Genomic DNA, 25498 nt, shown 5'->3' with positions numbered 1-25498 from the left:
AAATGTATATAAATTTCATTTAGCATCTGATTGCTATCATAGTTTATAAAAAAAAGAATAATTTGGCACTTCAGTGTAAAAACATTTCACAGTTTTAACTATTAAAAAAAAAAAAAAAATTCAGAAAAGTGTTCAAAAATATTTTTTTTCATCACAGTCTTGGCTCAAAATTGTTTCTATAAATGAATTGTATTTAAATTGGAATATTTCCTTGTCTTTCATCGGCAATTAATTATCACGTTAAATATTGATTTCATTGAATGCCCCTTTTTTAAGGTGAGTCATTAAAAAATATTTTATCACTTTTTTGACCTAAAGAGAAAATTTACAATTTTGGATATAAACGTCGATTGCTCTTTATTTGTGGATCTTCATTATCAGTCTTATCCATATAAACTAGCTCTGCTTTTCTATTTGGATATGTAACTGACATTCTTGTCGAGGATTCCTGTAAAGAAAATTTTATTATAACAAATGTCAAATTAAAATAAGAATTTTTCTTTTAGATAGGATTAAAGAAATGTGGCCTTTGTTTGCTGGTAACGTTGAGTTGTGCTTATACGTTTGTAAAGGGTTAAAAGTTTTTGTCAAAATTTTAAGTAATTAATGAAGATTTAAAAATTAATAAATTTATTCTTATATTTAATGTTAAAATATAATATAATGATGATAGTGCTACTTACGCAAACAAACATTTGCAGAAAAGTTTTCTGCAGAAATGATTAAAACCCTAATTTTAATTATACTTTTAAAGGACATGATTTCTTAAAGACATGTCCTCTCCTGGGTAGGTTGAGAAAGACTGTCCTAGGACTGGGGAAACTGTCATCGCAACAGTTCGGCTTTGTAAATAGTAGATTGACGTACCTTAGACGTAATAGAAAATATTTCTCTACACTTACCGAAGATCCTGTTTTTCCATGATGACAATAGCACATTATTGCAGTGCCCAAAACGAATAATGATCCAATGAATAAAAGTGCTATACTACCATAATGCATTAGGCTAGGTGTCATGACTAACATCTTCATTTGTCCAGTCATTTCGTCAGGGAGGCCAGCTCTTAAACTGAACCAAAATACTGGAAAGTAGATCGTAGGAACATTCTTCATGAACCTGAAAAGATTTCATACTATAATTTCTGAAGGCATGTAGACTAAATTGTTTTTTAAAAACAGTTTTTTGCTAGAAAAAAGAATATCACACTCACGATGCAAATTTAGATGGTTGCAACAAAATATTGACTTGTAATCTTGCTGCTACGTCCAAAGGAATTCCTGAAGTCTGTAAAATAGTTTAAAGATATTTCTTTTTCTTCTATTTGTACAGATTTTCGAATACAGGTCTAAAATTGAATTCAAATACTACACTTACGGGCTCTAACGTAATATAAAAGTTGTGTTCATCATCTTTGGGATTCATTCCATTGATTCGCTCTCTTAGAATGGGATCAGCTTTATGAAAATGAGGTAGACTAACGAATGCTGGTGCACCATAACGACAGGCAGTGATATTCATGAGACCCATTGGACTACAATCTCCGTTACAGAAGCATTGACCTACGTTCACGACATCTGGATCTTCTTCACTTTCAATTGATTGAGAGGTAGGTTCCGCGGAAAAGAAGTCCTCCGTAGTCGTTGTTGGTACAAAATATCTCGCCTGCTCGTGAGGATAACGTTTTTTCGTATTGTTACCCAATGTTTTACGATCGAGCGTAAATTGATAGCCGCTGATACCTTTGTGATTCACTTCACGCTTGAACTCGTATGTCAAAGGTCTGGAAAAATTATATTCAATGAGTACTTGTATTTCTTTATATAAAGAGTAGTAGGGACTGTTTAGAAGTTAGGACACTGTTGATTTATTTATTTGTGGTTTTTAGGTGAGTAAAAAGTAACAATTCTGCTGGATGGGACAACTCTACGATAAATTAAAAATTTGAAAATAAATAAACTTCAAGAAGAGGGAGATAGAAAAAGTAGCATAAATCTCTCTTTACTTGCCTGCATAAATCCGCACTGAATAAACTAATATCGTTTGTTTTGAAAGGAGACGAGAAGTCACCAAAATTTCGTAATGGTGGCCAAAATTCTCCTCCACTTCCTTCGACAGTATTACAAGGAACTTTATAAAATTTCATAGTATCTTTATAATTCCATCGTCTTGCAACTCCAATTTTCGAAATGTCCTTCTCTCCCGTTTCCATATTCATGTGACCCTCGAACATTGTCGATCCATTTCTCTAGAAAAAGAAAAAGAATCGTTATTAAACAATTCACCTTCAGAGATAAATATATTTTTTTCTATATTTCAGTTCCAATACTAAATAATTTCAGTCTTTCAGTTCCAATATTAAAATACAAATTCTAATTCAAAAAAATAGTATCGTTAGGAAAATGAATATTTCTGTTATTTGTTACAGAAAAAAAAGAGAGATTATATCGCATTACTAAGGGAGTTTATTGTTCATTCTTGATGTGTCGATTGCTTTTCATTCATAATTCGCTACAGTTTGTAGTTGAGTGACCTATTTCATTCACTGTTAATTCAGAGCAGTCTAGTTTTGTTGTAGACCTAATAGAGGAACTGGTGAAGGGCTATATGTATATGTCTAAACGCTTCCCAATTGAAATTGTCTTTTATTTGTCCCACGCTAATTTTTAATTAATCCTTTGCGTCAATAAATTTAATTAAAACCATCGAAACCGGAAGTTTCTTCATATTACACAAATTAATTATTAAATTTCCATACATTCCATACATTTCGAAGAGGAAAAATTGCAAAGTTTCTATGAAAAGAAATTTAAACATCTCAGTCACTGTATTAAAATAAATTATTTACCATGTAAAACCATCCGAAACGATCGAAAGGCGGTGAATCGTCACCATCCAATGGGACGGTATTTTTTAATTGTATCAAATGATCGACATATCCTTTGAATGTCAATTCGTTTACTGTTTTCACATTATAAAGTTTCATGTTCATTGTGTCCATAAGTTGGGCAAATGCACCTTGATACATTGCTGGCAGTGTCAACACTTTTCTTGCTGCAGTCTGAAAAAAAAGAGATTTTTATTTTATAACGAGAAGAGAAAAACAATGCGTCTGTGGAAAATAAATTCATGTTAGTATAAGAAAAAATTAAATATTATTTTAAAACAAAATGTTTGCGCAGAATTGGAGAGTGCACTTCCTTTACAGTGAACAAATAATATTTTTCTTTAATGATGTTATTTATTTTTTCCTCGGTAGTTGTATTGTTCATTTTCCCAACAGAAGGAAAAGTAACATTAACTTTAATTTTCTTTAAATATTTTTTGCAAAATTATCAACAAAAATAGTAGTAAAAATTTTAATAATTCAATATTTTTGAAAGACATATAATTGTATAAATAAAAAAATGTTTTGATTCTTCTGTTTGGTCTAATGGCCTAAAGCCATTAGGCCAAACAGAAGAATCAAAACATTATTTATAAAATTTACAATGGTTAATATTCATAAATAATAAAAGTAATTATTGACAATTTTTCTTACAATTGCAACGACATTAAGTTGAACGATTATATCGTCCAATGATCCATTGCTCATCTTTTCGTCAAAACGCCAAAATTTTCGTTGAAAATAACTAACTGTTCCATTTTCTGGATGAAATGTCACATTCACCTTCTCTCTCACTTCCCTGCAAGAAAAATACAGATTTTATTTTTTTTTTTCAATTTAGAAAATTTAAAATACGCCTGTTATTAACTTAGTATCAAATTGAAACAAAGTGATGAATTGATACCAAGAATGTGGGTCAAATCAAAAATTGATCTAAATTTTTTGGCATCAATTTTGATCCCCTTTACTATTTTGATACTTTCAAGAAAATTGTGATAACTTTGAAAATTAATTATTATAATTTTTAAAAAAAAAATATCAAATGCGTGAAATTTGAGAAAAAAATATCACATTTCTAAATAAGAAACATGAGTCTTCTTCTTTGAATTTTTATCGAATTTCTGAAATAAAAATATAATTGGATCTTTTGGAGTAATATGAAGAAAATAATTTGACTCTCTGACCCAATTAATTGTGGGGAATCAGATTGACGCAAAAATTGGTGACTAATCGTTTAGGAAGCTTCACTGTTAACGCTAATAACACTAAGTGAAAATAAATTTAGAATAAAAATAATAAAATAAAGAATAGAAAAAAATAAGAAAATTAAAAATAGTAAAAAAGAACTATTTTTCAATTTTTATTTGCTACTTGATATATAATTGTTTAACAAAGTAAGAAAACGATCAATTTTTTAAAATCTTTTTTTTATTAATAAAGTAGTAGAAAAGTTAATTTTTTCTTCAACTAAAAATTTTTGCTATAATTCATTTTCTTTCTTTTTTTTTGCAAAATAAAAAGGAATGTTTGTATAAATAAGAAAGGCTTATCAATAAAATGATAAAAAGGCATTTATTGAAAGCTGCGAATCAGTTTAAAAAAAATCATCTCACTCGTGTAACTCAATTTATTAATGATGGTAATTAGAATTAAGCAATTATTTATTTAGATCTTAATAGATGCCTACGCACACAAGCGTCTAATCAAAGTCATTTTATTTTACGATTAAAATGTCAATTTAAAAAGGTTAACTATTTAATCATTTATTACTAATCGTTGATAGATTCTTTATATTAGCATACATATATTTCTTGTGAATTTTTTTTTCCTTCATTCAATATATCTGGGACAATACTTATGTAATTTAATGAAAAAGTTTTTCTCAATTGTCGAAAGAAAATATAAAAAATTCTACATAAAAATCAGTTTTGCATAATTATACTGGATGTTGTTTTTTGTTTGAGAATTTTTGTTTAAATTAAATTTTTTCTAGAATGTAAAAATTCTTATTGTTTAATTCTTATATAATTTGTATATTTTCCTTGAAATTGAATTAAAAGTATGACAAAAGTACTTAATTTTAAATTAAAATTTTTAAATTACAATTTTAAATTACATTTTTAAATTACAATTTTTTTAAATTAAAAATAAAAAATCGAAGTAAAATTAAAAATAACAAAGTAATTCTAAAAAATTATTTAAATTCTTTAAAACTAAAATTCCGTATGTTAATTTTTTTGTAACTTAATAGTTGAATAATATTTTTATACCTAGTTTAATTCAGAAAATTTCAAATTTGTCAAATTGAAACTAAATTTGGTTTTTTGCTTTTTGGAAAATATGTAAATTTTTTAATTGAAAACTTTAATTGCATTAAAACAAAATGAATAAATAGTATAACAAAAATACTTAATTTTAAATTAAAATTTTTAAATTACATTTTTTAAATTAAAAATAAAAAAACCGAAGTAAAATTAAAAATAACAGAGAAATTCTGAAAAATTATTTAAATTTTGCAAAACTAAAATTCCATGTTAATTTTTTTCTAACTTAATAGTTTAATAATAATTTTGTAGTTTAATTCGAAAAATTTCAAATTTGTCAAATTGAAACTAAATTTTTTTTTTTTGCCTTTTGGAAAATATGTAAATTTTTTAATTGAAAACTTTAATTGCCTTAAAACAAAAATGAATCAATAATATAACAAAAATACTTAATTTTAAATTAAAAATAAAAAATCGAAGTAAAATTTAAAAATTATATATAAATTCTTCAAAACAAAAATTCCATTTGCTAATTTTTTTGTAACTTAATAGTTTAATAATAATTTTGTTGTTTGATTCAGAAAATTTCAAATTTGTGCGATAAGAAATTACTCACAGAAAACTGTAAGGTCCTAATTGAACGAAATTTGGTTTCTTTTCGGGATTTTCAATATCCTCAGGATTGGTCCAATTGAAAAAATAAATTTTCAAATGCACTGGAAGTTTGCTTGAATTTTGCCAAATTTCATAGGCCCTCGACGTTGGTGACAATGTCAGTTCCTAAAATTGGAAAGAGGATTTAATTTATTTACTGAAGAAGAAAAAAATTACTAGGTCTAGTATTTTTTTATTTTTTATATTTAAATATTTGTATTTTTATTTTAAAATATTTATTTTAGTTTTTAATATTTAAATATTTGTAGGTATTTTTATTTAAAAATTGTTTTAGTTTTTAATATTTAAATAATTGTATTTTTATTTAAAAATATATTTGTTTTAGTTTTCAATATTTAAATATTTGTATTCTTATTTAAAAATATGTTTCTTTTAATATTGAATATTTTTAAATAGTTGTAGAATTTATCATTTGACTTGGAGGATTAATAATTTTCTTGACATTTCATATTGAATATTTTTATTTTATTAATAGATATTTTTTTATTTTAATAAATTTTTTTAAATTTAAAGAATAGAATATTTATTCAAATCGAATTTAGACACAAGTAAAAAATTGAATTATTCAAATAGAGTGATTGCTTTTTTTTTTACTAAAATTCTCTCACCTTGTGTAAAATGTGATCGAAAATAAAAGGCCAATAGATGGAGAAAAATCCCCCAACGAGAATAAATATGAGTCCAGTTATTCCAAAAATGGCATTCTTATTCGCCCAGGGTCTCATGGTGATGGAGAGATCTCTGAACGAGCGAGTTGTCGTATCCTCAGCATGTGCACTCTGAACTGAGGCGACTTCTTGTCTTTAATCGCCTCTTTACCCCTCGAGAATCCCGCCAGAATTCACTCTCCGCATAAACTCTCTGCCACTCTCTGCAAGATAAAACTATATCTTATCAAATGGACAATTATATATTATATCTAAAACTGCATTTCTTGATAGTTACAACAATGCAATCGATCTGTCTGCATCTCGTTTTTTCAAAATTTAATTTTTTTTTAAATTCATTTTTCAAAAATAAATTTTTTTAAATTTATTTTTCTAAAATGTTGAGGGTGAGAGGTGGGAGAATTTAAAAAAAAAAAAAACTGTTAGAAAATGGTTTAAAATTTGTTGATGCAATTTTTTTTTTTTTTGCTTGAATTGTTAAAAAAAACCAAAGTTCGTATAAATATTGGACAAGTATTATACATATAACTTCACGTGTGATAAGAAATTATAAAAATTTCTGTATAAAATAAATTTGTCATTAATAAAAATTGTTATAGCATTAACTATATTTACAAGGTAAGAATATTGTACCTACTTTCGTTGATTTGTGAATTTTTTACACTGATACATATTAAATTTAAAAAAATATTGTTGAATGAAAGAATCCCTCCTCTCATCTTCCTTTTGAAAAGAATGAAGAGCACAACTAATGTATAATTGACGCGATTTAAGAGATTCCTTTTCCTGTGCGTGCATTTGATGATTCATTTGAAAGAATGACTCCTACAGGAGATAAATTTTTAAATTCCTTTTAAGAGAAACATTACACATAATATTAAACTTAAAGAAATCAGTATTTTTCAAAAAAAATTCTCCAGACAAACTTATTTTCTAATAAAAAGAAAAATTAAAACAGATTTCAAAGAAAAATTAAAATATATAAAATTTAAAACCAAGTGATAACAAAGTAAACTATTTCATTTGTTGTCTTCGAAGTGTTCTTACATTTATGTGACAATAATCATTGTTTATGTAAATTATACCAAATTATATTAAAACTAAAATTCATAAAAATAAATAAATAAAACTATCAACAAACTAATTTATTATATATTCAAACTATACTCTTTGGAAATACTCCAGGAATAAATATTCTTTAAGTAAAAATAAGAATTAAAATTTAACACTAATCAAGTAAGGTAAATGTATTTTTCTGAATTTAAACAATGTGCTACTTTTAGAGCTATCCAGACACAACGACGTGGACGTCTGTGCTGAATTAAAAATAATTCCCCTTTCCTCTCACATTTCGATGTTTTGGAAAAAAAGTCCCACAGTGATAATCTTTAAAAGCAGTGTGACATGCATAAAAATATTGCATCTATTATTTTGATTTTTCATAATTTTCCGTAAACTTTGAATTTCTAAAAACTCTGAAAACCCAAAATAATAATTTTTGAAAGAATGCAATCAAATTTTATATTCATCATATTGGATTGTATATTTTGAATTTTTAAAAAATACCAACAGATTCGTATTCAGCGATATCAAAAACCCCCAAGTAACAACTTTTAAGAGAATCCGATCAAATTTTAAAAATTTTATTGTCGCCATATTGGATACGCCATTTTGAATTTTTAAAAATTAACAGCGGATTCTTCATCAGCGACCCCAAAAACCCTCGAATAACAAGTTTCTAGAGAATCTGATCAAATTTTATTGTCGCCATATTGGATCCAAAACATTTTTTGATTTTTAAAAACCAACATTGGATTTTTAATCAGCAATACCAAAAACCCAGAAGTAATAAGTTTCAAACAATCGGATTAAATTTAATATTTCTTAGTCGTCATATTGGATCCGCCATTCTGGATTTTTAAAAACTAACATAAAATTTTTAATTAGCGATATCATAAACCCCTGAATAACAAGTTACGTGAGTGTGATCCGAACTGTTATTTAAACGAAATGTCACTTTTGTGAATCGCTATTTTTACGAATTGCCACTTTTGCAAAAAGTCATTTTTGCGAAATATCATTTTTACGAATTGTCATTTTTACGAATAGTTATTATTCCGAAATGTCACTTTTGTGAATCGCTATTTTTACGAATTGTCACTTTTGCAAAATATCATTTTTTCGAATTGTCATTTTGGCGAATTGTCACTTATGCGAATAGTTATAGTGTTCCGAAATCCGATTTCGCAAAAGTGACAATTCGTAAAAATGATATTTCGCAAAAGTGACAATTCGTAAAAATAGCGATTCACAAAAGTGACAATTCGAGAAAATGACATTTCGGAACAATAACTATTCGTAAAAAAATGACAATTCGTAAAAATGATATTTCGCAAAAGTGTCAATTCGTAAAAATGTCGATTCGCAAAAGTGACATTTCGTTAAAATAACAGTTCGGATAAATGCAATTCGGTAAAATGACAGTTCGGTCAAATAACATTTGGGGAATAATCATGCGCCTCGTGATAAACTTTAAAATTTTTGTAGTCGCCATATTGGATCCACTATTTTGAATTTTTGAAAACCAACATCGGATTCACAATGATCGACTCCAAAGAACTCTCTATTTTACGAAAAGGAGTAGTTTCTATTCGTAGAATTACAAGTTTGCCGACAATAAAAAAAAAGAAAAGTTTGATTATATAATCTAATGTAAAAATAAATATTGGTTTTGAAAATGATTTCAAATTATTACTTATTACTATTGCTAGAGAAATTAAAATTGAAATTTTCTGAATGTTAATTATTAATTTTCCGTGAATGTGTATAAGTGTATAACGAAAATGGTCTGATGTTTCAATAACAAGTTATATTGCATTAGGTTGATAGGTTAACGTAATTATCAACTGTATTATTTATAGATAAAGACTAAACTTCTATTTCATTTTTATAAAAACAAAATCCTTTTGTTTTTGAAGTGAGAAAAAAATAAGAGAATAAAATTGAAAAATGTGACTATGACCTCGTCAAAAATGCAGAAGTTGAGGAAGGAAGATTCTTGATGCCTTCGGAAAATCGTAAAGAAAAACATTTTAATTTCTTTTTTTTTTAAAGAAAGTGATCTTTTCATTAAGAACATTAATAAATTAATGATCTTTTCAAGAAAGCGGTTAGTGTAGAGAAATTGTTAGTATACTCCGAATAAAAATAATATTTACCAGGAATAATTTTAGAACAAAAGTAGTTTTGCAGAAAACAATCGTAAACGCAGATTTTTTTTGGTCCAAAAAAAATATAAGTTTTACAAAGGTTCTGTAGAAATAAGTTGACTCATTCACAATAAAGAGTTAATCTTAAAGAGGTAGAAAAAAATAGAATTCAACTATATGTCATTCTCACGATACATTGCATGATACTAATTGATAAATTATTTTTCATCATTTTTAATGTGTGTACAATTGAAAACGAAATGGTTTATTATGTCTATAACAATCACCTGTAAGTCTGTCATTTTTATTTATTTAACAATTTTTAATTATCGATACTAATGAATAATTAATTAGAAATTATTAGTTTCAATTTCCTGTTCTTAGAAAATTGTAAAATTAAATTTTTTGTTTAAGCAAAATTGTATATTGAACGCACAATTAATTTTTTTTACGAATCGTGTGATTTGATCTTGAATATTTTTTCTTGTTTGTTTTTGTTTTACCTCCCGTCTATTAAATGTGGTAAATTTATTATTTGATTAAAGGCTTTCTGGTCATATTATTGTCACCTCTTTTGAAAAATATCCTTCCCAAATGTTTTTTTACAACAAATTTTTATGTTTTTACGTTATGTAAAAATTTTTTAAGTTTGTAAATTATGTTTATGTTTGTAAATTAAATTATATTTTATATTTTCAAGAATAAACCTCAATTTTTGAATGATTACAGATTTAAAATGTAAAGAATTCACTCATTAAGTACATAATATTAAATATTCTTGTTTATTATTTTAATATTTAAATTTTAATAAAATTTCTCGAAAGAATACAATTATTTAAAAAATATTCATTAAATTCGATTATTTTCAAGAATTTTAATAGAAATTCAATTATTTTCAACAATTTTGATGAAATTCTTTTTAAAGAATCATTATTTTCAAAATTTTTGGTTTTCCTTCAAAAAATTCAACTATTTTGAAAAATTCAGATAAAATCCTTCGAAACAATTCAATTATTTTTATGAATTATTGTAAAATCTTATTCAAGAATTTAATTATTTTCATAAATAAGAAAATTCTTCCCAAGAATTGAAATATTTTCGTAAATAATAAAATTCTACAAAGGAATTCAATTATTTTCATAAATAATAAAATGTTTCGGAAGAATTCAATTATTTTCAATACAATTTTAATAAAATTTCTCGAAAGAATACAATTATTTTTAAAAATATTATTTAAATTCAATTACTTTCAACAAATTATAAAAAATTCTTCGAAACAATTCAATTCTTTTTATAAATTGTAAAATTCTTGTCAAGAATTTAATTATTTTCATAAATAAGAAAATGTTTTGGAGAAATTCAATTATTTTCAATACAATTTCAATAAAATTACTAGCAAAAAAATTCAATTATATTCAAATAATTTTAATAAAATTTAACTAACAGATTCAATTATTTTTAAAAATTGTAATAGAATTTTTCTAATGTATTCAATTGTTCTCAAAAGTTTTTAATAAAATTCTTTGTTAATTTCAATTATTTTCAAAATTTCCAATTAAAATTACTTTAAAAAATTACATTATTTTCACGAAATTTAATAAAATTCTTAAAAAAAAAAAATGTAATTATTTTCAAAAACTCTAATAAAATTGCTTAAAAGAATTTAATTTTGTATTCGAATAATTTTAATATAATTTAATAAGAAAATCGTTGATTACAATTAATAACAAACACGATTATTTTAAAAACTTAAGAGAAATTCTTCTTAAAATTAAATTATTTTCAAAATTTCCAGTAAAAATTATTTTAAAAAAACTCTTTTATATATAAAAAAAATTGAAATAAATTCTTTAAAACAATTCAATTATTTTAAAGTACTTTAATAAAAATTTTACCAATAATTAAATTATTTTTTCAATACAATAATTTTAATTACATTTTCTCGAAAGAATTAAATTATTGAAAATAATGTTGATAGAATTCTGATTGAAATGAATTTAATTATTTTCAAATTTTTTTATAACTACATACATCGAAAATTTAATTGATAATTGAATTCTTGAATTTAATTTTATTAAATTTTTTTAATAAAATTAAAACCCTGCGAAAAAATTTATTATTTCTACAAATACCTAATTGAATTTTTACAAAATTTAAAAAAATAAGTGAACTATTTGAGAAGAATATTTTATTAAAATTGTATATAAAATAATTGAATTCCTGTGAAAAATTTACTATTTATTGATATTATATTGAATTCTTTCGATGTTTGGAAAATAATTGAATTCTTCATAAAATTCAATTATTTTCAAATTTTCTCATAAATACTTGTTCCAAAAATTTAGCTTTTTGTAAAAATTGTCTTAATTAAATTTTATTGATTGTTTGACTGAAGTATAATTAATAATTTTTTAATTTTCTCAAAAATTAAAGTGTTTCTGTGTGAAGAAAATACATTTTTTTATAAAAATACTAGAAAATACTTTTTTTGGAATATATTTGAAATATTTAAAGAAAATTTTTCAAATCTTGTAAATAAACGATTCTGTAACAGCTACTGAATTAATTTTAACTTAAATCAAAATTTCGTATTAGGCTAATACGAAATTAAAATTTAATTCTCTTTAAATTGTACTTTTTCTTCAGTTAAAAAAAAAGCGTGAAAAACTTGGACAAATTATAGAAAGAAAACTGATTAAATTGTAAATTTCTTCAAATAGAATGTTATAGTTTATGTAATAGATTAGAAATTGCAAACGGAATCTAAATTTAACTATTTTAAATTGTTCTGTTTTATTTTTATTTATTGTTTATAAAACATAAGGCACAATCTTTCTTTATGATAAGTGCACTAACGATTGTAAATTAATAAACAGATACCAGTAAATGAATGACTAATTGATTGACAAAGGTGAAGAATCAGATGACTAACTGGTACTATTATTTCTCCCTTATCGATATCTACTTGGATTTTTCATTAAATTGTATATTTTACATCTGAACTTATTGCGAAATTTCATATAATTACAAAAATAATAATCTGCATTTGCATTTCATGAAATGTCTAAAAATACTGAACACATCATGAAGAACATTTTTTGTTCAAAAATATAATTTCATGAAAAGTGGTGTTTTTTACATATTATAGTCTTTTAGTCATGATTTGCTAGATTTTGGAAATATGGTAAAAAATATAGAGATTTTGAGGGATTTTTGGCCAATGAAAATTAAGAAAAAAATGTATTTAAAAACATTCTTGTTACATATTATTTTGTAGTATGGGAAACGGAAATAAGCATGTTTTATACTATTAATGAATTCTGTAAAATATAATTTATAACATATGTGGGTACACCCTACTACGCGGTCGTGCCCTGATGAATGTGCTATTAAATTAAATTTTTTTATTATTTGAAAAACATAAAAGTATTCTCTTTTCAAAAAAATATTAAATTACTTTGGATAGGCAAGTAAATACTTTAAGTGATGAAGCATAACAATTTTTCAAAAATTAAAGCAGTTATCCAGCTGTGCACATAGGGGTTAAAAATGTCAACAAAATATTATTTACTTTTTTTCATAATTAGAGAAAAAAAGAAAAATAGGCATCACAAGAAAACTGGAGTCGAAGAACTGCGTAATATGTTTGACAAAAAAATATTGCTATTCAATTTCTTTGATGATTCGGAAACAGAAGCTTTTCTCAATGATCTCGAGCCAAATATGTTAAAATGTTATCACAGATAAAATTTGAGTTCGGAAAATTATTTTTACTATGGATACTGATATAAATTCCAAATCATATTATTCCATTGGTTCAGATTGGAAACTGTATTCTTGATTTTATCCCAACTAACGGTTCCCATACATCAGGGAAAACGATGACTGAGGTGCTTTTTAAATGCATCTCAAAACATAATTTACAAGCAAAAGTCCAAGAAATATAACTTTGGACAATTTTATAATTATTTTCATAATTTTAATTCAATTATTTTCTAAAATTTTCAACTAAAATTCATCTTTAAATGAATTATTTTTAATAATTTTTGAAAAAATTCTTTGGGAATTTTCAAATCGTTTTATTTACAATTTAATTTTACATGAAATTTCGATTATTCGGAAATTCTTCAATTAAATATATCTTAGAAAATAAAAATTTCAGAAAGTTTCAAAATATAATTCAATTAAATTTTTTCAACAAAAATTAGTTCTATAAAATTAAAAATTAAAATTATGAAACCTTTCTAAAATTCAATTATTTACAAAAATTCACTCTTTAAGGCTTTTTTGCGTAAAATTTTATTCATTTTTTCATATTCATCAATTATTATCTAAAATTTTTAACTGAAATTAATTTTTAAATAAATTTTTATTCGCAAATTCTACGAGAATTCAATTATTTAAATACAAAAATAAATAATTTATTGAATAATTGAATCTTTCTCAAAATTAAATTCGAATAAAGAATTTTATTAGAAAATTTTTTAAACAATTGCATTCTTTTGACGAACTTCAATACATTTTTTAAGAATAATCACATTTTTCGACGAATTCGATTAAAATTGTATTAAAAATAATTAAATTCCTGCAAGAAAAATTTGATTATTTATAATAATTGAATTATTGCGAAGAAATTTTTTCAAAAATTTGTAAATAATTGAATTCCTGAGAAATATTTATTATTTATGAAAATAATTAAATTTTTGCGTAAAATTTTATTAAATTTTTGTTTTAAATAATTGAATTGGTTTGTACAACTTTATTAAAATAGTAGATTTAAGGAAAATTTTTGAAAATAATTGCAATTTTGACAAGAATTTTATTAAAATTTTTGAAAATAATTTAATTTTTGCAATCATTTTTAACTTCTCCAAAATTTATTTTTTTTTAGTGTTTTTAACTAAAATTTTTCTATAAATCCATTATTTTTAATAACTAATTCAATATATATATTAAAAAATTTAACTAATTTCAGAAAAAGTTGAATTATGTAGTAAAATTTTTAAAAAATTTAAGTTCTTTAAAATTTCTAATAAAATTTTTGGGTAATAATTTTATATGATAGTTCTTCAAGAATTAAGTATTATTTGCAAAGAAATTATTGTCAGAAGTAGAAAAAATTGAAGTTTTTTTATTAGAATTTAGAGTGATAATTTCTATAGTTTATTATAGCTATACAAAAATTCAGAATTTTCTTATGAATTCTAGAAATTGAATATTTTTCCAATAAAAAAAAAATAAATTAACAAAATTTCTCACTTACTGTTAAATTATGTACTTTAAAATATTTCGTTTCTATTATAAGTGAATTTTTTAAAAATATTAAAAATATTAAAACAATAAAAAAATATATGAATCACAGAATTATTTGGCATCAAGTTCGCGTGTCAGTGTCTTTTGTATCATTAAAAATATTTAAGTCCTTATCAATGCATTTTTTTCCATTTAATCAGTTACAAAAATAGTGCATTTTTCACCATTATCAAAATATCGAGAAATTAATTTTTTTCCCCACTTATTATCATCACTTGTAATAGTATAAATTAATAAACTTGTCTTTTTAACATTTTCATTCTAAAATCTAATTTCTAAAATATAAAATTTTCTAAAATTAAGTTATAAATAAATTCAAAATTTTTTTTAATTTCACTCTTTTTGGAAAAAAATTTAATGAATTTGATGATTAAAATTTAAAAATTTTTAGAAATTTTGTTCTCTGCAAAATTGGTTAAATTTATTCGGTTTAAAAAAAATTTTCTAGAAAAAGATGGGGGTAGAGGAATTTTTCTCAAGCTGGCACAGCAATTTAAAGAATAGAAAAAAATAAAATAGTTGAAAGGTTGCATGTATTCTTAGCAGACATTCTACACTGAATTAAATTAAGGCAGTCGGCACTTTATATTATATATACTTGAACTTTTAAAGGTACCCACATGAAAATATTTTTTTTTCTTTTCAAATTAAAATTTTTTTTTTCCTACTATCTTTCATCTTTGTCAAAAATACTATTGGAAAAAAAAATTTACATCATTTTCATAGATAAAAAAATTTTTCTCAAAATTCTAATTTGCTTATCTCATGTTTGCAATTACAAATTTAGTTTTCTAAAGTTATTATTTAATTTTTTTTTAAATAAAAAATCTTACAATTTTTATTTATTTAATAAATACTTATTTCTATAAAAAAAGTTTTAGTTAAATTTTTTTTCATGAAGAGAGAAAAGATTGTATTAATTAATTAAAAAAATAATCCTAATAATAATGTTTTTTATTATAAGTATTTTTTTTTAAATATCATTTTCTTAAAAATTTATTATCAAAAGGAAAAAAATTGTTGAAAATCATTATTATTTATATGATAAATATAAACAATCAGAAATAGATTAGTTAATGTCGATTTGATCGTTTGATATAGTCAAGGCTTGTTATTCATGTGAGAAAATTTCAAACCCACGTGGATTCATATATACACTGGGTCAAATAAATTTTACATGTGCATTGTGATAACCGGAAGTCTAATCAAAGAGGCAGTAACATTGAAGAGTTTATTAAAAGAAACGCAGTCATTTATTTTTCATATTATAACGAATAATCAAAATTGTTTGGCAATTTATTTCTTGTAGTCAATTAATTTTATACAATAATTGCTTTTTCATGAATTTTTATTATTTATTAATATTATAATTATCTATAAGTACAATTGTAAATAAATTAATAATTAATAAAAATATAAAATATTACATAATTTGTTATTCTTCCAGTATCATTTTTTTAAAATAAAAAATTAATTGAATTATTTAATTAATTCAAATTAAAAACTCGTTCTTAAAAAAAATAAATAATTTAATTAATAAGTGTTAAAAAAAATGAAAATTACTGTCAACATCAATAATGCAATAATTTCAGTAAATAATTATCATTTTTAGAATTAAAATTGCAAAACACAATGTGACTAAAAAAATAAACTTAAATAATCTCGTAAATGTTGTTTTAAACTTTAAATTTCCGCGTAAATAATAAAATATTATTCATTAATGAAATTACATACTTAAAATATTGTCAATAATTATAAATTTTATTTCCATATAAAGAATTGTTAAAAAATCGCAAAAAAAAAGAAAATACGGAAATATTTTAGAAAAAAAAAATTATAACATACAAAACATACTTTGATTTTAAAAAATTATATATATAAAAAAAATGTCATCGTTCAATTTTATAAATTAAACCTTCATGGGTCGTTGATCTCGTCACAAGCGCTCTTTACTAATCGCCAGAGAAGAAAACGACACGCATGGAAGTAATAATCGTCTGTGCTCTCGATTAAATTCGATAATTTAATTTATTTACTTCATAAGACACTAGAAAATTCTTCAATTATCTTTGACAATATTACTTTTTCATTTGTAATTGAAAGAATCAGAAAAAAATAATAAATTAATGAGCTAGTGAGGGAGAGAAAAAAATGACAATTTTTTTTCTTAGTATGCAAAAGCAGCGATATTATAAATGTATATATTTTCTAGTTCTTTTTTTACAATTTCTTGAAGGATTTAGTTTTTTTTTGTTTTTCAATTAATAGTGGGCAATATGATTAATAGAAAATCATGAGGGAAAAAAAATATTTTTAAACACATTTTTTAAAAATTTTTAGCTAAGTTCAGAATCTAGTGAATTAGTGGCGATGGCGGAAATAATTTACTAAAAAATTTTTATATTTTGACAATTTTCAAAATCTGGAAAACCGCATGGTCAAAGGCAAAAATGGTTTCGGACCAATAGTCATGGTTCTCTACTTTTTGACCATGGGCAAAAATATATCAATTTTTTGGGTTTAAAATATTTTTGCCACTGACCATCGTTTTCCATATTTTTACCACAGTTAAAATATATAAATTTTCAGGGTTTTAAATATTTATGTCATTAGCCATGGTTTGCTAGATTTTATCCATGGTCAAAAATATACAAATTTTGTGGGTTTAAAATATTTTTGTCATTGTCCATGGTTCGTTAATTATTAATAAAAAATTAATTGAAAAAAATTCATTTCAAACACAAAGAAATTTTTCGACGTTAGAGAAAGGATGTTTGTCATAATAGAAGGAAATGTTTCCATTGTTCAGTGAATCACATTCTTTGAATTTAAGAAATATTTTTTTTCATTGTTAGAAAGTTTTTTTTTATTATTTATTTTTTTACTTGGTACAATATTTTTAAAAATTTATTTAAACAAATGTTAAATAATAACAAATATTTTTAATAATTTGTTTCACTTTTCTTCTTTTTAACAAAAGAAACTTTATAAAATTTTTTTTAGGTATAAAATAATTGTTATATTTCAATTAAAAAAAGTGTAAAGAAATATTTTTTTTTTAATATTTTTTTCCCATAAAATTTTATAAAAACTCACATTTAGGATGAATATTTTTTTTTTCTTTCGAATGCAACAGGAATGTTCTCACTAACACAAAATCACAACAATGACTAGAAGAAGTTGAGATGGCATCATGTGGACAACATACCCGTAGCCAACATCCCCATTCTCTGGTGGGTCTCTCTCCATCCCCACTTAATTTCAAACTACCCGGCTTTCTTTGTGAGAATGAACCTTTCCAAAGTAGTTATAAAGCCTAGGGTTTATTTCAACGATGAAGGACGTTGTTATTATTATTATTATCATCGTCATCGTCTATATGCGCGCATACTTTTAAATTACACTTGGAATATTCATTCGGACATATTATATTATGAATATGTTTGACACAAATGTAAACCCTTTTAAAAATTGTCACTTGCGTAATTTATGCACAATTTATGCTCTCTTTCATTGGATGATTGCTTCCAACTGTACGAATACGATAACAAACATTAGATTTCTAGGTGTTATCAATTTTATATTTTTATGCATTTTTCCTTTAGTAACATTTTAAACAAAAAAAAGAAAAGCATTTTTTTTAAATTTTCAAAAGTTTGTTGCTAAAATTTTGAACTTTGAGCAAAGAATGTTAAACCATGCGAAGAAAAATTTTTTGTTTTATATTTTCAAACCATGGGCACAGTACGGCGAACAATTTTTATATTTTCAAACCATGGGTTAAGAATGTCGAACCATAGAAAAAAACAATATTTTTTTATATTTTTAAAATTTTGACAATAAACTTTAAAAATATAAAAAAACTTTTTTTCTTACTATACTTTGCCATACTTCGCCTATGATTCAAAAATAGAAAAATTGATTATTTTTTTATATTTAATTCATTAATTTTCTAAACAAAAAAAAAAAAACTAAAAATTGTTTTTAATTGATTAATTAGAATTATTATTCAATTAATAAATTTTTAATTTGTCAATAATTATAAAAATGTGTCGAATAAAAAAGTTAAAAAGTTAAAGTCAGAAAATTAAAAGAAAAACATTTTTAAAATCTGGAAAAGTTTAATAATTCTTTTAGTTTCTAAATAAAGCAATAAAAACCGAATTAAAAGAATTATTTTTAATATGAATTTTTCAAATTAATTTTTAAAAAGAATGACTAAATTTAAAAAATTTAAAAATTTGAAGAAAAGTTAAAACAAATTTTTAAATCATTTAAAAATAAAAATAGTTAATCATTAAAAAGAAAAATACTTCCTCTATGAGGAAGTAATTTTATAAAATATTAAAAACTTGAAGTACAATTATTGTTTTATTTTCCTAATAAAAGGAAAATAAATTTCTAAATAAAACATAAGCCAAATTGTATTTATTAGTTTCAATCCGTTTTTCTATTAGTTTTGTTAACAATTGTAATATTTATCTTAAATTTACATTTTAATGAAATTTTTTCATGTAATTATTGTAATTGTAAATTGTAATATCTAATATGTAAACTTTAATAATTATCTTTCCCCCATACATAAACTAATTAAAATCAATAAAAAATTAATTTTTTTTAATTGGTTTTTCAATATTTAAGAAAAATAATTTGTAATCAATTTTAATTGCATTTTTTCTCTTCTTTTTTTCCATACACATGAAGATTAAAAATTTTATTAATGAATTTTTTTCGTATAATCAATAAAAATCTTACAATCATTAATAAAAATATTTCGTATAATCGAATAAACATCTTACAATTATTAATAAAAATATTACCAAAAACTTTTTTAATTTTAAAAAGAAAAATAAAGTAAATCATTTTGTAAAAATATTTTTTTTTAATTTTTCCGAAAACAATATTTTTTCTAATAAATTTTTCACGAAATAATTTAAAACACTCACAGTATAAGAATTTCATGATCATAGTCTCATAAAAATAAATATAATGAAAAGAAAATTTTAATGACAGATTATTTTTAAAAATTTACGACTATCATCTAAAAAATGTGTTTCATTGCGATGTCATTGGTTTTTCAATATATATTGTACATTTGAATACAAAAAACCGGTTTCACGGAAGTTTACAATATAAACCTTGAAAATGCACTTTAACAAGATCATCTGTCAGGGAGAAAGAATATTGGGAAAATTTTTATTCATATGTAAGAAATATTTTATTAGAGAGTAGAAAAGAGAAAGGATTGTATTTAGAATAATCCACAATTTTTTTTTCTTAAATCAAAATGTTTTTGTCACTCGACAAAAAAAAACAGGTTACGATTGAGAAATAATAATAGATATATTTATAAGATATGATAATCTTAAATCCCTTGAGAAATATTTTTCCCAGTTGGTAAAATATTTTTCCAATCTTAGAATTTAATTTTTATATACAAAAATTTTAATTTGATACAAAAAAAAAAAAAAATATACAAATAAAAATAGTTTTTATTTATATTTACTTTTTTTTACCTCTTCTCAAAATGCAAAAAAAGGACGAAATGAATAAAGATGACAAATATTTAATATCTGAAGAATTTTAATTACACATTGAATAATATGAATATTTAACTGATTTCTTCACATATGTATATTAAGAAAGATCAACATATTTTCATTTCTGTGATACAAAATAATATCAAAAAAAATATATAAATACTGTTTGGAATGACTTTTCTTAATTGAAAACAAAAATTGTTTTTCGAATTTTTTACATTAGTTTTTTTAAACCAATTTTTTATTTTCTTCTGAGTACAAAAAATTATTTTCAAAATATTGTATTTTAATTTATTTTTAATTTCTATTCATAGTAGAGAATTAATAAATTAATAAAACTATAATAAATGAAATCGATTAATTAATTATAATAATAAAAATTTTCTTTAAAAAGGGGAAATATTTTTTTCTAAATTTCTGATAAATAGAAACAATTAGATAAATCATAAATTGAATATCACTCTGCAGACCTATGATGATAATTTAAATGCGAATTTTTAAAAATATATATCCTTTGTTTTTGTTATATTATCTGAATTCTTTTTTTTTTTTTTTGATAATAAAAAATGAGTAGTTGGATTGAAAATTGAATAAAAATGTTTCTTGTCAATACTTATTAAAGATGAGGATACTAGCGGTTAATGAGATTTTATGGCTTCAATTGAAAAAAGCGTAAAATAACATCGCGACTTTTATTTCTCAAAAAAAAAGAAGTTGAAAATTTTTCTTTTGTAAAAAAAAGAGAAAATTTAGTATCGAATTTTTAGGAAAACAGTTTTTTTTTATATAATCTTAAAAAAATAAGTTTTAAAATAAGTTTTTTGATAAGGAATAATAACTGAAAAAATGCGAATCCATAAGAAAATTATCATCTCCAAGATTAGATTTTGTTCCGACAAGAAAAATATTTTGTTTGTTGTTTGAAAAAAAGTATATTTTTATATTAGTTTCATTCAAAAGGGAACAAATAATTCTTAGATTAATAAAAAATTTTCTTATATTTTTAAGAAAGAAAATACTTAACATAGAAAATATGTAAAATATTAAACGTTTAGCATATTGAACATTAAAATATCGTAAACATTTAACATAGTAAATTTTTCAATTTATATATTTTAAATTAAAAAAAAATATGCTTTTAATTTATATAAATAATTAATATTTCGTTGATATAAAAACAAAAAAAAAATGACAAAGAAAATAGATTTAAAATTAAAAAATTATAAATTGGAAAAATGAATATTAATTTATGCATATTTCTACTTACGCCCACGTTCTAAAATAAACACTTTATTTTAAAACAGAAAAACAGACGCCACGTGTGTTTCTTCTATATGGAAAAATTCCTCCAATGTTGATAAAACAAAACAAATGTGAAAAAAATTTTATATTTCTAAAAGATTAAATATACATTTTAGGTAGATTTTTGAAAATTAGCGCGTATCACGAATAAGGCAATTAAAATATTTTTTTTTTTAAATTCACGTTAACATTCTACAATGCACTTCAAGGGAAGACTAATCGTGAATACGTCCAAGTCTGTTCTATAAACCTCATACGTCTCCCACTCTTTCTGGCGGGCTTCACATCAGATGTACTTATAACAAAATTACAGATGTCTTTTCATTCATATATTTAATTTGTAAATTTTATTCTTAAAATTCAATTTTTTGTAGATTCACATGATTAAAGTCCAGTAAAAAAGTTTATTTATTTTACTGAAGAAAAAAAAGAAAATTTAAAAATGAAGTACCTAAATATATTTTTAAATTTACGATTTTTATTTACTTATTTATTATTTTTAATTTATGATAGTTTAATTAATTTTATTTTGTAAATTGTTCGTAATTTAATAAATTTTACATAAATAATAAATTTAAATAAGTAATTGTTCTTCATTGTTTAAATGCAATTGGCAATAAATTTTTTTTTTTGATCTAAAAAAAACTTACAGGACAAAAAATGTTCATTTTTAAATCAAGAATTAGGAAAAATTGTTAAAAGCTCTGTTTAAACAAATTTTTGTTTGTTTAAAATTTACCTAAAAAAAATAAAAAAATTTTGTATTGTCAATTGCATTTAAACAATGAAGAACTTGTTTTTTGAATTTATTATTTGAATATATTGAAAGTAGAAAACATTAGCTTTGAAATGAGACCTTAACCAACTTAAAAAGTTAATTAAGATAAATCTTTACTAGAACTTGATATAAAAAATTTTTTGTAATGTCTATATTTGCCGTAGGGTGGGCAAATCCTTTTGAGCGGCACTGTATATTCAAAATTTTATAAAAAATTTAAAACTCAGAAGTTTTTTGGGTCACTGATTATAAATCCAATGTCTGTTTTTCAAAACACAAAATGTATTTACAAGAATCAATCATGTGAAGGTCACTGAACAAAATAAACAGAATAAATTCTTTCTTTGACTTTTTTCAAATTTTTAATTTTCTGATACGATCGGTTGGGTCATGAAAAAAATTCGCAATGATAATATTTTGAAGACCTTCAATCAGTAATAAATGGTTATTAATGTAAAATCTCTCTAAAATCGTAGAAATTTGGTATTTGGTAAGTAAAAGTTGCAAATTTCTACGATTAATACTTAAAAATATAAAAAATGCAAAAAATTTTTTTCTAAAAAAAATTTGTATATTTTTTTCTGATTCTACATGTAAAAATGAACAATTTATGTTCTTAAAAAATTTTTTTTAAACGAACCGTTTTTGAGTTATTAACAATTGAAAAAAATGGCTAATTTTTTAAACAAATGATCATATTATTCTTAAAAATTATCGTAAAAAATTTTTAAAAAATGCGTTTTAAAGATGTTAAAACCAGCTTTCAAATGAAAACTGCGATTAACATGCGATGATTTTCTAATAAACTGTATCACTTTAAAAAAAACCAAAAAAATTAAAAAATTTTATGTTGCAATAATATTTTTTAAACATTAAGGGGAGAGTGGGGCAAACCGGACCCCCTAACGGTTTTTTGACTCTTGTGACTAAACGAATCAACCGATTTCATTTTTCGATGGCTTGTTTGAAAGATCATTCAATTGCGCAACTTTTTCCCCGAGATACCTATACTTTATCTTTTATTGTTTAGTTGCTGTTTGCCCCACAGGCCCATTTTGAGAATATATGTTTGTCAAAAAGAAACGCTTTGCAAATTCATCAAAGTTTTTGGTGGTAAATATTCCTGAGGAGTGTACCTTCAGAATCTAAGACCTAATATTTGGAAACATTATACGATTTTCTCAAAATTTCCTTAAGAAAAAATTCGTAAAAGCTTATTTATCGATTTTAACAAAATCTACCCGGCGCAACTAATTTATTTATCGATTTTGGCCAAATCTGCCCGGCGCAACTAATTTATTTATCGATTTTGACCAAATCTGCCCGGCGCAACTAATTTATTTATCGATTTTGACCAAATATGCCAGGCGCAAGTAATTTATTAATCGATTTTGACCAACTCTGCTTAGCCCAACTAATATATTTATCGATTTTGGCCAAATCTGCCAGGAGCAACTAATTTATTTTATGATTTGAACAAAATCTGCCCTGCGCATTTTTTTTATTTATCGATTTTAGCCAAATCTGCCAGGCGCAACTAATTTATTTTATGATTTTAACAAAATCTGCCCGGTGCAATTAATTTATTTATCGATTTTGACTAAATCTTTCAGGCGCAACTAATTTATTGTATGATTTTAGCCAAATCTGCCAGGCGCAACTAATTTATTTTATGATTTTAACAAAATCTGCCCGGCGCAAGTAATTTATTTATCGATTTTAACAAAATTTGCCAGGCGCAACTAATTTATTTATCGATTTTGGCCAAATCTGCTAGGCGCAACTAATTTATTTATCGATTTTAACATAATCTGCCCGGCGCAAGTAATTTATTTATCGATTTTGACCAAATTTGCCCTGCGCAACTTTATTTTATGATTTTAACAAAATCTGCCCGGCGCAAGTAATTTATTTATTGATTTTGACCAAATTTCTCCGGCGCAACTAATTTATTTATCGATTTTAACAAAATTTGCCCTGCGCAACTACTTTACTTATCGATTTTGACCAAATCTGCCCGGCGCAATTAATTTATTTATCGATTTTGACTAAATCTTTCAGGCGCAACTAATTTATTGTATGATTTTAGCCAAATCTGCCAGGCGCAACTAATTTATTTTATGATTTTAACAAAATCTGCCCGGCGCAAGTAATTTATTTATTGATTTTGACCAAATTTCTCCGGCGCAACTAATTTATTTATCGATTTTAACAAAATTTGCCCTGCGCAACTACTTTACTTGTCGATTTTGACCAAATCTGCCCGGCGCAAGTAATTTATTTATCGATTTTGACCAAATTTGCCCGGCGCAACTAATTTATTTATCGATTTTGGCCAAATCTTTTCGGCGCAAGTAATTTATTTATCGATTTTGACCAAATCTGCCCGGCGCAACTAATTTATTTATCGATTTTGGCCAAATCTGCTAGGTGCAACTAATTTATTTAATGATTTTAACAAAATCTGCCCGGCGCAACTAATTTATTTATCGATTTTGACCAAATTTGCCCTGCGCAACTTTTTTATTTATCGATTTTGGCTAAATCTGCCAGGCGCAACTAATTTATTAAATGATTTTAACAAAATCTACCCGGCGCATGTAATTTATTAATTGATTTTGACCAAATCAGCCCGGCGCAACTAATTTATTTATCGATTTTGACCAAATCTGCCCGGCGCAACTAATTTATTCATTGATTTTAACAAAATCTACCCGGCGCAAGTATTTTAATAATCGATTTTGACTAAATCTGCCCGGAGCAAGTATTTTATTTATTGATTTTGACCAAGTCTGCCTGTCGCAAGTATTTTTTTTATCGATTTTGGCAAATGTGCCCGGCGCAATTATTTTATTTATCGATTAA

General features: G+C 23.7%; 1 protein-coding gene across 2 annotated transcripts; it reads right to left on the bottom strand.

The window, feature by feature from the left end:
• On the bottom strand, positions 1-22069 carry LOC122502443 (protein croquemort-like). 2 transcript variants are annotated; one of them, XM_043612491.1, is made up of 10 exons: positions 21821-22069; positions 6432-6694; positions 5765-5928; positions 3539-3683; positions 2846-3058; positions 2007-2245; positions 1375-1780; positions 1211-1284; positions 903-1116; positions 1-448 (listed from the first exon to the last, which is right to left on the bottom strand). In XM_043612491.1, exons 2-10 carry the CDS (start codon positions 6546-6548, stop codon positions 326-328), a joined length of 1695 nt encoding a protein of 564 aa, XP_043468426.1. In that variant the 5' UTR covers positions 6549-6694; positions 21821-22069; the 3' UTR covers positions 1-325. The 2 variants fall into 2 exon arrangements, with proteins under 2 accessions (XP_043468426.1, XP_043468427.1); XM_043612492.1 differs by lacking the exon at positions 21821-22069 and adding an exon at positions 18110-18265.
• Between the last annotated feature and the right edge of the window lie 3429 nt (positions 22070-25498).

The sequence above is a fragment of the Leptopilina heterotoma genome, unplaced genomic scaffold, assembly GCF_015476425.1.
Source record: "Leptopilina heterotoma isolate Lh14 unplaced genomic scaffold, ASM1547642v1 Lhet_229, whole genome shotgun sequence".
In the NCBI taxonomy this organism is placed as follows: domain Eukaryota; kingdom Metazoa; phylum Arthropoda; class Insecta; order Hymenoptera; family Figitidae; genus Leptopilina; species Leptopilina heterotoma.
This window is presented reverse-complemented; position numbering and strand designations above follow the sequence as displayed.

Coding starts and splice junctions, on each gene's coding strand:
- LOC122502443 (XM_043612491.1), bottom strand. CDS start 6,548: ATGAGACCCTGGGCGAATAAGAATGCCATTTTTGGAATAACTGGACTC. Junction 1,781..2,006: donor TTCAGTGCGGATTTATGCAG/GCAAGTAAAGAG, acceptor TAATTTTTCCAG/ACCTTTGACATACGAGTTCA. Junction 449..902: donor ATGGAAAAACAGGATCTTCG/GTAAGTGTAGAG, acceptor TTTTCTTTACAG/GAATCCTCGACAAGAATGTC.